At 39.6% G+C, this 17,417-nt stretch overlaps 1 protein-coding gene across 16 annotated transcripts in view; it reads right to left on the bottom strand.

Annotated features, from left to right (window-relative positions):
* The window catches only part of UNC79 (unc-79 homolog, NALCN channel complex subunit), a 112,842-nt gene that overhangs the window by 79,916 nt on the left and 15,509 nt on the right, over positions 1-17,417 (bottom strand). For 13 of the 16 annotated variants that reach the window (XM_054200187.1, XM_054200191.1, XM_054200192.1 and 10 more), the window contains 11 exons: positions 14,759-14,851; positions 13,396-13,451; positions 12,424-12,553; positions 10,826-10,890; positions 8,826-8,914; positions 7,637-7,677; positions 6,384-6,412; positions 5,099-5,328; positions 4,592-4,763; positions 2,543-2,773; positions 436-626 (listed from right to left, as the gene is read on the bottom strand). In XM_054200187.1, coding sequence (XP_054056162.1) covers positions 436-626; positions 2,543-2,773; positions 4,592-4,763; positions 5,099-5,328; positions 6,384-6,412; positions 7,637-7,677; positions 8,826-8,914; positions 10,826-10,890; positions 12,424-12,553; positions 13,396-13,451; positions 14,759-14,851 — 1,327 coding nt within the window. Of the gene's footprint in view, positions 1-435; positions 627-2,542; positions 2,774-4,591; positions 4,764-5,098; positions 5,329-6,383; positions 6,413-7,636; positions 7,678-8,825; positions 8,915-10,825; positions 10,891-12,423; positions 12,554-13,395; positions 13,452-14,758; positions 14,966-17,417 lie in introns of those variants that run through there. The other 3 variants (XM_054200199.1, XM_054200202.1, XM_054200200.1) reach the window with 3 other exon arrangements.

The following is a 17,417-nucleotide window of genomic DNA, read 5'->3' as shown; positions in this document are numbered from 1 at the left end:
GCCACCATTCTTATTCAGGTGTTTTCTTTGCTCAACAGGGGAAGATATTAGCTAAATCAATACAAACCATCGCTCTTTCAGTGACAGCTCTACTAATGCCCACCATTTCTCATCAAAAGCAGGCCAAAAGGAGAAAGATGCTTCTTCCATCATGCTGCAGGAAGCCACTGAAAGCGTGCCTTGCTCACAGAAAAGAAGCATCCACACAGATAGCTCTTGATACAGATTTGAGGATATCAGGAGCAATAAAAGGAAACCTTCCCAAAGCTTAAGTGCTTTAGTTTAAATGTAAGTCATAAAAAAATTCAGAAGCATTTACTCACAACTGTCTATTGGGCACAAGCGTTTTCATTTGTCATCACCATCTTATTGTGCTAAAATCCTCAACAATCAACATATGCAACGACAGAATGGTTCCTACATGTGTCTACATACCTCAACACTTCCCGGAACTCTTTCAGTTGATTATCAGGCACTTCCGTCCTTATAGCTTCCAACCACTCTGGCATGATACATTCCCACACCGGCTGGTTTATCACATTGTACGGAATCAAGCAAAGGATTCGATTCAGCCCTTCTTTTAATTGGGTTACAGCACTACAGGATTTGTCCCAGTATCCACCAACCTGTGGGTAGTTCCAGGAATCATACTGATGAACAATACTTCTAGTCTCTGTAACTTGCCCCAGCACCATAAATTTGCTCAGTGTGTTACAGCCAAGAAACTGTGGGGTGTGATCATCAGCACCTTCCAGCCTGAATTTAGAATTCAGCCGTGGGGATTGCATTGTTTTTTCTCTCTCTCATTTGACCCACAGTACACAAAAGCACTGTCCAAGATTTAGATGAAGTTTGCTCACTTCCAGGCCATGACGCAGAGTAACCTCTCATTGTTTACAGTTCTCAAAGGGACAGATTTATTGCTTGTACCTTCAATTATTTACTCTGGGCAACTTGTTACGCTGCTGGGTCTTTATTTTGAACAACTTGGCCTGTACCAGGTGTTCTTTTGTAGTTGTTTATTTGGGGTTTTTTTGAGGGTAGGTTCTAAGTGATGGCAGCCAAAAAAAATATTTCTAAGTAAATAAGTAACTGGGCTACAAAGATTAATTACTCTAACTGACCTCAGCTCACATCTGCTCTTCCTGACTAATGGCTCCAGAGATGCCTGCTGTTTTGGCAGCAATTACTGCTAATCTCAGCCAACAAACTATTTTTTCCCCATTCATCACAGCTAATTTCATGGCTGTTTGTCTTCATGTTCTAGTGAACCCTTGCAAATCTGGCAAGTTGTCAATCTGGTCTTACGTATTGCAGTGGGGGTAATAAAAGTCAAAAAAGAGGGCTGGATCCAAAACAAGAAAAAAATCCATAAGAGATTATAGCATGAGGTTCAGTCCTTCCTTTCTCCTTTAGCCTCAAAGGTCTGATCTTTTTTCTTTAGTTCTAACATTCAATGCATCCATCCACCTCTCAAATTCCCTCACAGCTGCCCTCTGGCCTTCCCACAGCCAGGTGCGTCTCCAGAGCAAGACACACACACATGCTGGTCTATGCATATACAGCAAATCCCATATATTAGGTCATGAAAGATCCAGCGATGCACATTTCATCCCTGATGAGGTAATATTTCACGTCAGGTCTTTATGGCCCTTCCTTGTCCAGCCACTTAATTTGAGAAAACAAAGCAAACATGTCCCCTGGACACTTTAAATAAGAAGGTCACAAAATCAAAGTCTTCTTACAAAAGCACATGTGGTATAGTCAGCAGTGATAAATGAGGAAAAAGTCTTAAACCCCTCACAAATATAAAGTTCCTATTTTCATGCTGATGTTTCCTCTTCTATAGAGGAACATTCACATGCCTGACTCTGTTGCCTGTCTTCACTATCCAGGTTAAGTGGCAAGTTCTGCTTCACAATTAATGGCCAGAAAGACTTTTTCTAGAAGCCATTCCAGTAATGGTCTCAGGCATCCTGAATGGCCTTCCAGGTAATATCTTTCTCTCCAGCAGCAATAAGGCAAACCACAGCAGACTAGTCTCTTAACTGAGTCACTTAAATTATGTACCTGAAGCAACAGGGCATCATTATGCCCAGAGTTCCTTTCAGCTACAACTGTGTGATCTCATGAACCTTAACTCACAGCTGCAGAGATGAAGTATGCAAAGAACAGAGAAACATTAGTAAAGCAGACTAGTAAAGGACAGGCTTATATCTAGGAGGAGACAATTGATACCTTTTACTAAAGATAAGCTTGGATGCTTCAGTGGCATAACAGAAGTGTGCAGCTATCAAAAATGTACAGTAGCTTCCAAGAACTAATATTCTTCCAACCTGTCTTTATATTACTGTAAATAATCCCCACTCTCTAACACAGTAAAACTAAAAATGCTATGAAGAGGAAAAATTCCGGAACTCCACTGCTCCCTCAACCAGTGAGGTTTCTTTTGCCTTGAGGGAGCTGAAGGAGAAGTGGTCTTTATACCTAAGACTTTAATCTCTGTGGCAAACAAAGGTACTTTCAGATAAATTATTCTTACCCTGGCAAACTCCATTGGTTTAGGAAGGAGGCACATAACCATGACATCAAACCGAACATCACAGACTGTCTTCAGCCACTTGGTAACAAACTGGGGTTTGAGCTTTTCAACTAGGCTACCAACTTCATCATCCATCATGTAAGCTGTAGAGTGAAACCACTGGAATACCATGCTAACCAGCCTTGCTAAACTCTCTGTGGGTGTATTCTCACTGGGAGTGCAAAGGCTCACCTGGAAGACAGAAAAACAAATCAAGTTTCGTTTCTGGAATTAAATGTGGCAAAGTGTTTGTCTTCTATATTTCCCATATTCTCTGAGATACCAGGATGCAGATTACATAGAAGACAAACGAGCTAATCAGTTTTAAGTAGAGTTTGGCACAGGACAATTGTCAAAACATTTCCAAACCAGAGAATAAAATAAGTGGGGGAAAAAAAAAAAAACCAAGCACTGAGTTTTTTGTTTCTTAGTTTCAACACTGAAAATATTAATACAGAATGCTTTGACAAACTGAAACATTTTGGTTTGAATTTTAAAATGACTTTTCATTTCAAAAGGTAATGTAATGCCCAGTAAAATATGTGATATACGCACACACACATATATAAGATGTACAAGATAAAAAGACAAACCAAATGAAGTGTTTCAAAAAGTCTGAAAGAAGATGTCTACTTAGTATAATAAGTGATCTTCGCTTTGCAAAGATTCTAACTTTGATATTTTTGTCCTCAATTGGGATGGGAATATGAGTTTTAAGTCCTCAAAAATTCTCACATAATAATTAATACTCTTTTCCCCTTCTCCAAACTCTCTCTGTCTAAAATGATGTCTGCACTGTAAAACTGTCACAAGTCTGAGACCAAGTCAGTACCCCAGTTCACAGACCAGGCACACTGCTAAGCCCTTAATCACCCGCTATGTGAGCTCTTGCGATCTTCTGGGGACAAGAGACAGAGTCTCAAGTCAGGTTGCTGCACTGAATCCAAAAAATGGAAAGCAGCAGATGACAGGAGACACAGGAAGCTCCTTTAACCATCTATCAGCTGTTTGTTGCTACTTCCTCGTAAAAGCTGCGCTCTCAGCGCTGGGCAACCTGAAACCAGTGACTGCTGCCTTGTAGCAAGTGAACAAAGGAGACATCTTCATGTCATTTCTGGGGAAACAGCTGACAGCACTGCTTCCCAGAGAAGACCAGAACCCATCTAACAAGTGCTTTTCCTCCATGTTTTTTCTTGGGATAAGGCACCTTACAACACCCTTGCCAATTCAAAGTACAGTCTTCATTATTCTACTTCCCTGCAGGTTGAAGTTAAGGTGTTTGCTTTCTGGTGCCAAGGAGGAGAGAGCCTTGGAGCTTAAGGTGAACTGGAAAGAACCTGAGAAGGGGAATTCTCCTTAAGAATTGCAGAAGCAAATTTCTGAGGATCTATCAGGGTCCCGCCTGGCCTGCTCATGAATTAGCCAGCAGCAGCCCTGCTATTCTGGAATAATCTCTGCTAGCTACTGTGAGGAGTAGAACCAGCAGGGCTTCACTCTATCACCCCACATGGGGTGAATTAGTTGGAGTACAGTGACTAGGACTGATTCAGCTAGAATAATCTGAAGGCAGGAAGGAAAAGCAGCTCACTAAGAGTCCTTCAGCCTCTTCAGAGGTAAGAGAGTGAGCTGTGCTTCCAGACAGTAATGGTGAAAGATGAAAGGTGAAAGACAGATCTTTTGGGGATTGCCTTCTAACATTAAAATAATGGCACTCAGCAGAGGGCACTTGTGAGCAGATGACAGCACATAGAAAGTCAATAAAAAAACTGAAAGGGTGAATAATTATGTTATACACTCTATACAGGACTTAGAAGGCAGTGAGCAGCTCCACCCAAACTAGTTCTGAAATCTCCAAGTCTGACAGCTTCACAGAACTTCTTTTCACCCACAAATCAGAAAAGTATCCAACTAAATCCAAGAAGTGGGAAAAAAAAGAGATTAAACTGAGCCTTCGCAAAGGAAGGGAGAGGGAAGAGAGAGAAGCAAGAAAGGAGAGCACGAATTTCTTACCAAGAACCAGATTCCAAACTGGCTCAGGAGGCGTTGGTCGTGCTTGTCATCATCTTTATTATCAAAGTCTGTGTTGTCCAGAGAGTGATGGGAAGAGGAGAGGCCCATCTGCCTCCTGCGGTTGAGTTCATACTCCCTCTGCTCAGCATGAAACTCTGCTTCCTTCAGCAAGCTATAAAACAAGCTTGTGGTCAGTGAATGCAGCTTTCCTGAACTGGATACAGGTATCTGATCAAGAATGACTAGAGGTTAAGGCATGTGATGTCACCATTTTCCTGAGAATAGTGATAAAATAACATTAAATTCTAGGATTCAAGGCTGACTTCTTCCATGAGGACAACACTCACAGCTGGTAAGTACTCTGCTAACACAGCAGTTGTTCAGTGTCCCTGCTCTCAACCTATCCTGGTGAAACTAAAAATCAACTTGCACAAGATTTGCAGGCAATATTTACATGAAAGCCTGATCCTGCATTACATATTGATGCCTCGTAAGCTGCCGTATTACCTGATCACAGCTTCCACAGTACACACAAGTTCCTCTGCCCCACACTCCCGGGTATTGATGGGGGGTGGCGAGGTCTGATAAAGATGCGTTTCTGCGGCTGCCCCAACTTCACTGCTGTGATGATTCGAGTGGCATCTTTTGCAATAGCGCACTGGCCTGTTGCCATGGCGGCCACAGCAGCCCGCTGAGAAGCAGGTGACAACAGCTCTTCTGACATGAGAACTACAGTTCTGGAAAAAAGAAAGATTTTATCAGGCCACAACCATCGGGAAGTGGAACTGAAAACAGGGATGAGAGTTAGCACTGGGGAATTGGCTCAAGCATTGGGCATTTCCAAAATCACTATATATAAGCACAACTGTGCAAACTCCTGACGACAAGTGTCACTGAACTTCCAGAAAGATGAGCTCAGGCCTAAACGCTAGACCTGGACTTACACGTCATGGTTGCTCTTCTTTTGGAGCAGGCCAAACCAACATTTTGGTCATCAACCTCAACTTTATGGCTTGGAGCAGTACCTAAAACTTCACACTAGTCCTCTTAACCCCTGTTTATACTTTAGAATGTCTTTTTATGTTACGTGTAGCAACAGGCAGATCCTTCGGAGTGTAATCAAAGGTGCCACATCAGTTTATGTTATGTAAAGATCTGCCTTATCATAGGTAATCATCCAAGCCTCCAAAATATGCGCTACCTTTATTTTTGCCACCTGGTAATATGGCCCAACATAAAAGCTTCCTTTACCCCATAAGATCAAGAATATGACATACACTGTATTCCTCATTATTAGAATGTTATTAAAACACACTAGCTGGTATGTATTGCAAGCAGATTCTTTTTGTCAGACATCTTTTAGAGCCAAGCACTGAAGACTTTCAGTCCATATATTTTTAAAAATATACAGTTTACGGTAGAATTTTTGTCCAATTTAGGATTAATCCAAGACTTTAAGGAAACGAGAATATAAAAACACTTAGATTTAAAATTAATCTCTTGCTCTATCCTCTTCATAAGCAGCGTTATAGAACAAAAACTGAGCTCAACTGCATAACTGAATTGCTTCACTAATTGTCACTTCAATAAAAACCTACAACTCAAATCAAACATCAGCAGTTTTAACAAAAAGAAACCTTGCTGATGAATCATTCCCATCCACCAACAAATGCATTTATGGATAAATTGTGAAATTCTGGAATGGTACAAAAAAGAACACACGACATAGTAATGTAATGACACTACACACAACATCAAATCATGCCCCATCACACAAATGGCTGAATCTTACCTTCTTCTGACATATAGCAGAAATTTCAGCTGTAAGGGGAAGGCATACAGAACATCAACACAGAATGATGATCCTTCTGTTTTCTACGGCAGCCATGGGAAAATGGACTTGCTGCAATGAAATCCCCAAGGCTAAACTTGTGTTTCCAGGTATTATTGAAAGTTCTAAGCCTGTTGGACTGTATACTTAGGCCAAGTGGCTATTTCTACACTGAAATGAAAGAATAACCTTGGTGCATTAAGCATGGTGTCACTCTGCATCCCATCCACCTTCCATCTATGCTTCTGCCTCAGGGACAGCCTTGTAACAACAGTACCCTTGTAGGCACACTCGTGTGGCACGCTGTGGGAGACGTGGCTCAGATGTGCATACGCTGCCTGTGAAAGCTCGCAGGATGAAAAATTAGTGAATATGGATGAAAAATGTAGGAGCAGCCACTATGTCTGTGGTCCGTAACTCCATAGCGAAACATTTGCAGATTCAACCTGTAAGCAGTAGCTATTCAGTCTGTTGCCCTGGCAACATCTGATTCAGTAAATATAGGTGGGCAAGTAAAAAGAAGTACTTCCCTGAAGTAAATAAAACATTCTTAATCTGGATTAGAATTCAACCAAAAGGAGACTGCAAAAAAATCTCCACTGCCTAAGAATTTTCATTTTGCGGAACAAAGACAGAGGGATTGTATTTGTTCTGTCATTGAAAGGGTTATTTTAGAGAATATGTGACTATCCTTGTAAATCCAGGAAATTCTCATTAGCCTCTCAACAAACTTTGTCTTCATTCTGTTAGGTAATAGAATATCAGGCTGTTTCACTGGCCAATGGACGATGACTGGATCAATGACTGAATCATTGAAAAATATTTTATGGCCTTTTCTGATACCCTTTACAGCCCTCTATTCATAGAATGGATTCTCAGAAGCTTTAAGAGCTTTCAATTCAGACACAGGTTACAAGAACTAGTCCCTTTTTTTCCACCCCAACTGTGGATGCTTCAAGATTTGAAAATCCGTTCAATTGTCTATGTTTCTTCACACATAAAGGGTTGCATACTACTTGACGTAGAGGATTAGTCAACTTTTCATAGCGCTTTAAAGACATTAAGCAGTATTAAGTAAAAGCTACTTTAAAATTCTAAAAAAATCCTTTCAAATAGAACACAGCATTTCAAGTAATACAGTATGCAGAAATATCAGTATGCAGAGGGTTCTACAATTATGATTAGTTTGTACCTACCCTTAAAATACCTCTTACCTTGTGGTAGAAGAACATCAATCAACCATTCACTGTGATCCCTATAAAAATTGTATATCTAATTAGCCTTCTATTTTTTATTTATATATGCATTTATTTTTTCACAGAGGAAATTTATCAAATTAATGTGGTAGGACTGACATTATTCTGAAGCTGCCTTTTTACAGATGTAGTTTTATAAATTGCCAGCTGCTTTACATTACCTCTCTTTATTGTACTTGCCTTATTGCAAATTGCCACTTTGCCAATGTTGGTCCATGTTCAGAGCTTTCAAAAAATTACTTTTAAGGCATAAATTTATGAATTTAAAATTGTGTGTGCTCCGAAAGTCTGAGGGCTAAGGAATGATAGTGAAGAATAACAGACAAACGTAGGGAAAAAATATTTTCCGTGAGTCTCCTTAGAAGCTATGCTTCTACCAGATCCATTACTTCTTCCTGCAGCTTTAAATCAATAATGACTTAAAAACCTAAGGTGAGATGTAATTGCTTTTCCTACAGCTGGTGTGATATAAAGGTGTCTTAAACTGGGGACAAAAAAAAAAACCTCATGTAGCTTCTGAACTACCTGTAACCTTGTCCATTTGAACTAATGATTGGAACTCCCTATAAGTATTAGATGATCTTGGAAAGTAATGCAAATCCAATTAGCATTTAAAAAAAATAAAAAATAAGTGAGGTTAATTCATCTCAGGCTATATTCTTTCCAGGTACTGGACAAGCCTGGACCAATTTCAATTCTTTACTCTGCTGCTTCACAGTACACCCTAGAAAATAATCTGAAATATGTGTTACAGAAAAGTAATGAAGCTGCTGTGAAACAGCTTTCATTGTAATGTCCTGCTTTTAACAAAAACTAAAGGATGAGGAGAAAAAAAAAACGTTTCATAAGCAAAAGCTTGTACATTAATGAGGTTCCCCTGCCACAGACAGTGTATCCCACAGTATCTATTCATTCAGAGATCTAAACTTCAAAACTCACTACTGTTCAAGCCAGATGCAAATGCTGATCATATGGGGTAAATTTCTGTAATCCTTATTCATACTGAGTGGCAGTGTGCTCCAGATATTTCAACAGGGTTATCTATCTAAATTATATGCTAATCATACTGAAACAAAGCATAACTCCAGAATTCTGAACTCTGGAGTCTGACTACACCTGATCATTTTCCAGTTCTTAGTTTACCTACCCTGCAATTCTCTGGCTGCATTCTTCACAAAGATATAGGGGAGGTGGCTTGTCACCCAAAGCCACAGACAAAGATGGGTCAATGCACATCTGAAACGTAGAGAAGAAGAAGAATTAACTCATCTGTTCATTGAAGTTCACCAAGAAACTTCAACCCATTAATCATAGAATAGTTTGGGTTGAAAGGGACCTTAAAAGGTCATCTAGTCCAACCTCCCCTGCAATGAGCAGGGACATCTTCAACAGCTAGGACATGTAATAGAACCCAGCTTCAGTATGCGTTGAGAGCATTTAGTATTCTGAAAGATGGCACTCAGCACCCGGCAGTACAGGATCTCAAATTGTTTCTACCAGAGAGAGGGATGTAACTGAAAAAGAGAGCCTATGGGAAGAGAACAGGACATATTTCAGTATCAGTATTATTGCTCTCTGAAAGAAAGTGTATTTTGTGTTACACCTCTACATTGCATAGTCATGACAGACGTACTTTTCTATTTTTTTTTTCCAAAAAGGTAGTCACCTTCAAGGATCCATTGCTTAGGACAAGGTAATGTAAAAGTCTAGATTTTTCTCTATCAGTAACACCTCTTCCAGCAAAATCTCATTTTTAGTCATCATAGTTGTTAACTATACAACACATTTCCAGTGAAGGAATGAAGTTCCCTTGGCAGCAGAGGTCCAAACTTTGTCTTGCATTAGTTTTTATCCTTCCATATTAGCCAGTTACAGAAAACTGTTAGAGTTACCAGTCAGTTACATACACATTTGTTTAAGTGTTTTGTACTGTATAAGGAAAAGATGAACAGCAATAGCATACACAATATCTTAACCACTTAAATCAAAATGTTTCTTACTATATTCAAGTGCAAGATCTTATCTATAAAGACAAATACCTCTTTGAATGTTTCTCATCTTTGTTAACCAAATTCACATTCATCTTTCCAAGAGATAACAGACTGCCTTTTTCTGAGTGATGACTGACCAAGACTGGTTCTGTCAAAGTTAAGCTAAGAGGTCATTCAAAAATATTCAAGTATGTCATCTGCAAAGCTTGGAACTGTAGGTTTCATTAGTATTTTGCTCTACTCAGTGATTAGTCTGAATCTAGTGACCACAACATTAAGCAACACCTGCCAGCTTTTTTTCCTATGAAAAGGGAACATGAAGAATTATTGGAGTAAGCAGGAAAGTGGTCCCTTGCAGGACTTGTGAGACAGGTGTCACCATTATGCCCTATCAGAATCATAGCCTGTGGAAACGGCTGACTGAAGAACTTTTTGACTGAGGTAATGATGTTACTATAAGAACTGATGCCAGGAAAATTGTTTGTAGCTACAAATTTAACTAGATACAAATGTAAGTAATTTGTACACCGGACTGTAGTATGCTCTGGACTTGGGATGCTATTCTGGCCTCTGCCATCAAATTGTTCCATGATCCTGGTCAAGCAATTTTACTTTTTGTTACCCTATCTGTAAACAGGGAAGATACCATTTACTTCCCTCAAAGAAGGCTGTAGAAGAGGTAAACAAAGCTTTGTTGCTATTTGCTTTAGGACACATTCCAAGCAAAGAATCACAATCAGAGTAGGCGCGTTGTATGACAATCAAGATACCAAGGTAAACATGTACGTATGTAACTGACATGTTTCCTGTATATAGTAATATTTGTGCACATATTAACACACATATGTGTGTTCATGAAAATAATTACATGGATTAGCCAGTAGCCAGCTTAGAATTTTATTAAGTGCTTTGCAACCATCCTCACATGTAACATCAAGACTTGGCCCACTGTAGTTGGAGGAAATATCCCATCTTTCTTTAGGCAGCCAAAGAACATATTCACAAAGTTCTGGCCCCCTTGGCCCCGACAGGCCTTACTGTTACCTTAGATCCTGCCCTTGGTCACTTGCACACGACCAGAGCACATGGCTGGTGTCAAAGTGCAACCTCCCACCCCCCAGATAGTTGGGTTTGACCCCCGAAGAAACAGCAGTACCTTCACAGCTGGTTTGTTAATCGCATTATGGCATTCAATGTGCTGGCAATGAATAGGATTCCAGGCTGCAAAACCAAAACACAGCTGATTAATAAATGGAGAAAATACACTTACATTCTTTGTAATCACAAGATCACAAGATCCTCTTGTGCTAAGTACTATACAAATATGAGAGAAGACCTAGCCATTCCTCAGGAAACCTAATAATTACAATAAACAACCTAGAATATACATGCCTACTGATTTGTTTTGGATGCAATCATGAAATGAATCATGAACTCAGTGAAAAAGGGGAAAAAGTAACACACGCACATCCCTGCTGTAGACCCTTTCTGATCTCACCAATGCCTTGAATTCATTAATTATCCTTCCACTTCAGAAGCAGAATGGTAGGAGTAGCAGAGTAAATTCAGCAACATTCCCAAGCAAAAAGAAAAAACAGCCCATCCACAGAAGAAGCCTTAGCTTTGTAATAACAAGAAGTAAACAACAAAGGTATGTTCAAGTGGCATCACCTGGATGCTATAGAGAATGCCCTCAGGTCAAAGTGCCATGCAACTGTTGATAATACTCATCCCATTCTGGGATACACTAACAGAAAATCTTTATATAGGAAAATGATTCCAGTCTACCCAGTGCTGCTAACGGTTCAGATGGAATATCATACAGGTTTACAGACCTGCTTGCATGAAACAAGTGATACGGAGCAGTACAAGAATGATTTATTAAAAAGTCAAGGAAATCTATCAATCCTGCAAGGGAAGGCTTTAGAGCAGATCAGACAAACATGTATCAGGAACATTCAGTATGTACTTGAGTTGGTCTAGGGGGTCTTCTATGGTCTCTTCCAATCCTTCTTTTTTTTTTTTTTTTTTTTTTTTTTTTAAAGAGTTGCATTCTGGTCCAGAAATTTTAGAAGTGAAGAAAACATAACCCATATGACAGAGATTATTTGAAACAGGTTGAGACGGGCAAGCAGGAAAAGCAACTAATGAACTGCTGCTGGACAGCCCCCACTGTAGAAGCACAATCCCATCAGTATCACTGGGGAGTCTCGTGGACAGAGGACTTTGTACCATCCACCTACTCAGCTCCAGCTGCGTTGTTGGCTTTCTCATTTTCACCCTATAGTCAGCCTTGAGCACTTATCCATTATACTGACTGCACCTGACACCACCTGACTTTTTTTTTGACAGTAACAGCCAGATAAGGAGCCTTAGCAACAGCAGCAGCGATAGCAGCTGGCAAAACAAAAGCAACCAAAGGAGTAATTGAAAGGAACATAAGCCAGAACCCTTGTGAGGCCAAGAAGGCAGTTTCACAGACCATTTGGAACGCTGTATTTATTTCTTCTCCTGTTCTGGTTTAGTTAGTACTGGGAGTAACAATATATTTAGTGACCACAATCACAGTTTTTATTTTTCGTAACATCTTTTGAAAATACAGAGAAATGGATATTGTATATACTTAAGAAAGTACCAACTTATGGAACAAAATATTTCAAAACACATCGTAGAACTGTAAATATGTGATATTAACACACTCCTGATCATTTCCTTTATATTTATTTTGGCTTATACAAAACCAGCAGCACTGACCTGTGTACTGCAGTCCTCTGTACTCACTGATTGCCCCAGGGGGTTTCAAATTGGGCCAATAGTGAAATAACATTTGTACCGCTGGAGGTTTAACTTGAGATGGTCCATAGGCTATCACGTATAGCAAATCCTAAGGAAAGACATGTACAAAATGTTTATTTTGCAAGATAACAAAACACAATTCAATACACATTACTTGTGTTCACAAAGATACATTAAGCACAAAAAATATATACATTTTGTGCCCTACCAAACATCCTTTGCATACTCTTACAAGTAGATTAGATGAATAACTTCAATATATTCACAACTGGCTTCTGAGTTTGATCAGAGCATCCAACAGCTACCACCCACCCCACATAGTACACTAACATATAGCAAATGAAGCCTCTGTCTAGCCAGCCCCTCATGAACTGAGAAGATTGGTGGTTATTGAAATTTCTATTAATTGCAGCCACAACCATAGAATCATAGAATTGCCTATGTTGGAAGGGACCTTTCAGATCATAGAGTCCAACCATCAACATAACTCTGACAAAAAACATCACTAAATCATATCTCTAAGCACTACATCTACCTGTCTTTCAAATACCTCCAGGGATGGTGCCTCAACCGCTTCCCTGGGCAGCCTGTTCCAATGCTTAATAACCCTTTCAGTGTAAAAATTTTTCCTAATATCCAGTCTACACCTCCCCTGGCACAACTTGAGGCTGCTTTCTCATGTCCTATTGCCTGTTACTTGGGAGAAGAAACCAGTATTTACAAAATGGAGCTCTGCTCTATAAAACACGAAGCTGCTTCTGTAAACTAAAAGTTAGAGGGAACTCCCTCCCCATAATCCAGAAGGAGAATTGGGTATAAAGATCATTTATAACTTCTTGGCATACAGTCAGTTCAATTTTCAAGCCATCTGGTTTTCATTACTATCCAAATACAGTCATTTCCACAAAGCATGTATGATCATAAACTTACTTTCCATACTTCTTGCTTATATTTCATGAGGCATTCCAATAATTGGCAGTGATACACTGAGAAAGAAAAGACAGTATGGACATAATACTGAAATAGAAACTCAAGTTACAGAAGTGACGTAATTAGGTGATTGGCCTTGCTTAGTCCATCCTAAACTCTAAACCTCATTTAATTACTTCTTATTTTAAAGGGTTTGCTAAAGAATCATTCCCCTGAGAGTCATCACAAAAGATTAGAAACTAAATATTAGTAACTTGTTTCTGTCAAGGAATGCAGTAAGATGAGTATTATGAGTGTACAGCTTTTTACACAGCAATGGAGATCTTTTTCAAACACATCTAGTTTAAGAATACCTGCTAATTCACTTAAACTTTGTCCCTCTGGCACAATGTAAAGCTGTAAATGAGTATCTTGTCATTCACCTTGAGGCAGCAATGGAAGTCGCATGGAACAACACATTATTCCTAGGTATACCAAAGGCTATAGGAGCCACTCTGCATCAAACACACACAAGAGCCAAATGAACTACTTTACATGTCTGACTTCCCAAAAACCACAGGGCAAAATTTCCTCAGATGGCTGGAACATGGAATTCACAACAATAGAATGTTTCCTAAAAAAAAAAAAACTAACTTGTGCTAGTAGCTTTCAAAAACGGTATGCTGCTTTTATTTACTACTGTGAACTACGTGAGCATGATGCGACACTTCTCACACACATACTGCAGTGTGGGGTTCCTTCCCCCACACAATATCTACCCACCTGCATAAAGCAGGAGATACTTTATTATCATGTAATGTAACAGCTCCCTCAGGTTTAATTTTCTTTCAATTTGGTTATGATATCCCACTGATTTAACTGGGATTGTGCCACAGTGAGAGAGAATGGCCTTGTGTTTAGATACTTTATAATTACATTTAAATTCATTATAATTGAGTCTGCAGCCAGCATTATCTGTCATCTTTAAAAAAAAACAGTATCAGCTGTGAACTCGGTGGGATATGAATCATAGTATAAGACAAAGTGTTACTATGAATTTCTATAGTCGAAGTTAGGAGCGATTTCTCTCCAACACCGATGTTTTGTATCAACACTATTTTCTGATGTCAAACGAGTAGATCAGAGTCTCCAATCCTGGGCCCAATTCTGTTTCTTCATCACAATGAGATCTCTTACCTACATAATGATTACTTCAAGCATGATGCTCAGAAATTCCAGTTTTGACTAAAATCATTTATTTTTCATCCTGTGTTGGATGATGAGACAAATTTTTCCCATCATCTGAACTTTTCTGATTGCATTTGACACAGTACTTCATGACACAGTTTTAGAGAATGACAACATGTTGCATGTTTACACGTACCTGGGTTTGATGTGTACTGCATTGCAATCATTAGCATTGATGATGCAGACAGATTGACATGTGCTGGAACACCTTCTCTTTTTGAGGATCCCACTTAAAAGAAAAGGGGGGAAAAAAAGAAAGAAAATATTTTCTATTGTATAACAAGGAAAATAAGGCGAGAACAGCATATAACTCATTTCAACTGATGCAAATAAGATTTCCAAAGTACCACATCGTTTAAAAAAAAAAAAAAAAAAAAACACACCAAACAAAAAACCCTAAAAAATCCTACAAACTTTCTGTATCAGAAGGGGTGAAATCCCTTTTCTGCTGGAAGATAAACATGACTAGGAATATTGATTCACAGAGCGCACACCTGGTTCTCCAGATCAGTAAGATTACATTCTCAGAGCCGCATTAGCCAGACAGTGATCTTCTCAGACACTCTCCTTCAGAACCCACAGACTGGTAAAAAGAATGTCACTTACATAGTCAAGTGCAGCCGAGGCTTGGATTGTAGGAAAGGCAAGGAGGAAGTGGAAGGCAAAGAAACAAGAAAAAATGGAAAGCCTGCTGTTGAGGTATACTGATGAAGGGTTGGGGCTGGTGGTAGGTGCTGGCTGCTGGTGTATGGCACAGATTACATTCCAGGGAGCACATGGTATGAGTTCAAGTTACAGCTACATACCAGAAAAATTAGTCCTCCTTGTTATGTGAACTATGCTAAGATAATGATAAATAGTAGCACTGAAATGCAGCTAAGCTGTTGTAACTTTGACCTCACACATGAAGTGACTAGAGTTCCTTCCGGTCTCCTACAAAGTGGTTACTATTAAATGGTACACTTGGAAAAACCCTGCAGAGTGTAGGTGTTAATTTGCTGAACTATAACATGGCAATACGGCTTTGAAGGCAACCTCCTACGCAGAGATATGGCGTGGATCTTCCCCATCCTCACTCACAGCACCTTCCCAAGCCTGGCTGCCAGGACCCAAATACCGATAAATGCACAGAACTGTAGCTACCCGTTCACTGAGATGCTTTCGTCCCTCCAATCTGGCTCTCCAGCTGCTTACACAATCTCTTGAATCCTCCCTTTCGATCTGAGTCAAAGCTGAACACTAGGGGAAGAAAAGGTTCTGCATTCGCCTTGCAAAGGGGCACATCATTCCCAGTGGGGAAAGACTAGGACACCCATTAAAAGAGCACTCGTCTGGGAAGGAAGAAGGGAAGGGAAAACGGAATTTCTCTATCCAGTACTTCTCCACATGACCCAACATTATTATGGCTCTCTTCACTGCACTTCATTCATTCTTTTTTGAATCTCATCCACACACATAAGAGCCCCCAGATTATTACAGCAAGGTCTATTTGTATGGATTTAAATTGCAAAATACTCAGCAGCTCTAATCAAATGTGGCCATCAGCACAAAAGTAGGACACAGTACTAGAATCCAAATTTAATGAGCAGCAGACTGATTTCATACAGAGATCGAACCAAAACTGAGGAAAAGGGCAGCATGACAAAGGTTGGTCCCATGCTCTACATGAATGCAGTCTCTGCCAAGGGCAGCTGGGCAATAGTACATATTTAAGTAAAAACTAAGGATTTGGCTCAATCAGTTGTTTTGGAGAACAATTTTACAGATCTGAAGATGGACAGGAAAGGATAAGCCACCTACATCAGCTGTTCTTTAACAGGTAACAGTAATGGAAGAAAAAGGAGTTTTATGCAACATTCTGTTCTTAACCCAAAAAGGACCTACTGCACATATGCATTAAATATATCTTAGTAATTTTCATTTGCATACTGTTATTAGACCTGTCAAAGATAACAAAGAAAACATCATTGTAATGTCTTACAAGGGTAAACTGAGGTACAGAAAAGCTAAGGGATTTCTCCAAGATCACTGACTGGTAGAGCCAGAAAACGTACATCATAAACTTCTGTAAAATCTTAATTTCAAAACACTGGACCATGCTTCTTCCCATGTTCTAACAGCACCTTCTACATGCTGAAATGACATAGTGTTGATCTCTGTACAATGTTGTTATATTTTTCCATAAAGGACTGGAATACAGATAAGGACGAGACATTCTCTTAGAATCACGGGGTGACTGATGTCAGAAGAGACCTCTGAAGATCATCTTGTACAACCCTGCTGCTCAAAGACAGGCCAACTAGACCAGGTACTCAGGTCTTTGTCCAGCTGTGTTTTGAGCATCTGCTAGGATAAAGAAGCTGCAACCCCTCTGGCAAACTGTTCCACTGTTTGATCACCCACAAAGTAAAAGGCTCGTTGGTTAAAACTGACTTAATATTGAGTCTAGCGCTTACATCTGCAGAACATGGTTATATTTCTCACTACTACTGAAATCCCACGAAGCTTTTTACCAGGTACACAGATAACCATTCCGAACACACATCAGGATTCACATTCTGCAGGGAATATGACATTATGTAATTACGTGACACGTTTGCGGGGGTGGGGGGGGAAGAAAGCAAGAGATAAAAAGGCAGGCACTGTCAGATTCAGTCTTAACACTTATGGATAGGAGACATTACAGGAGCAGCTATTTAGTACAGAAGTTAAAGAGAAAATGCCAAGAAGAGAGGGAGGGAGAAAAACTGGAAATTCATCACAACATCTCTACATTAAGAAGAGTCATTCTTGTA

The sequence above is a fragment of the Rissa tridactyla genome, chromosome 4 (genome assembly GCF_028500815.1).
Source record: "Rissa tridactyla isolate bRisTri1 chromosome 4, bRisTri1.patW.cur.20221130, whole genome shotgun sequence".
NCBI classification, from domain to species: domain Eukaryota; kingdom Metazoa; phylum Chordata; class Aves; order Charadriiformes; family Laridae; genus Rissa; species Rissa tridactyla.
The sequence above is the reverse complement of the archived record's forward strand: the minus strand, read 5'-3'. Positions and strand labels throughout refer to the sequence as shown.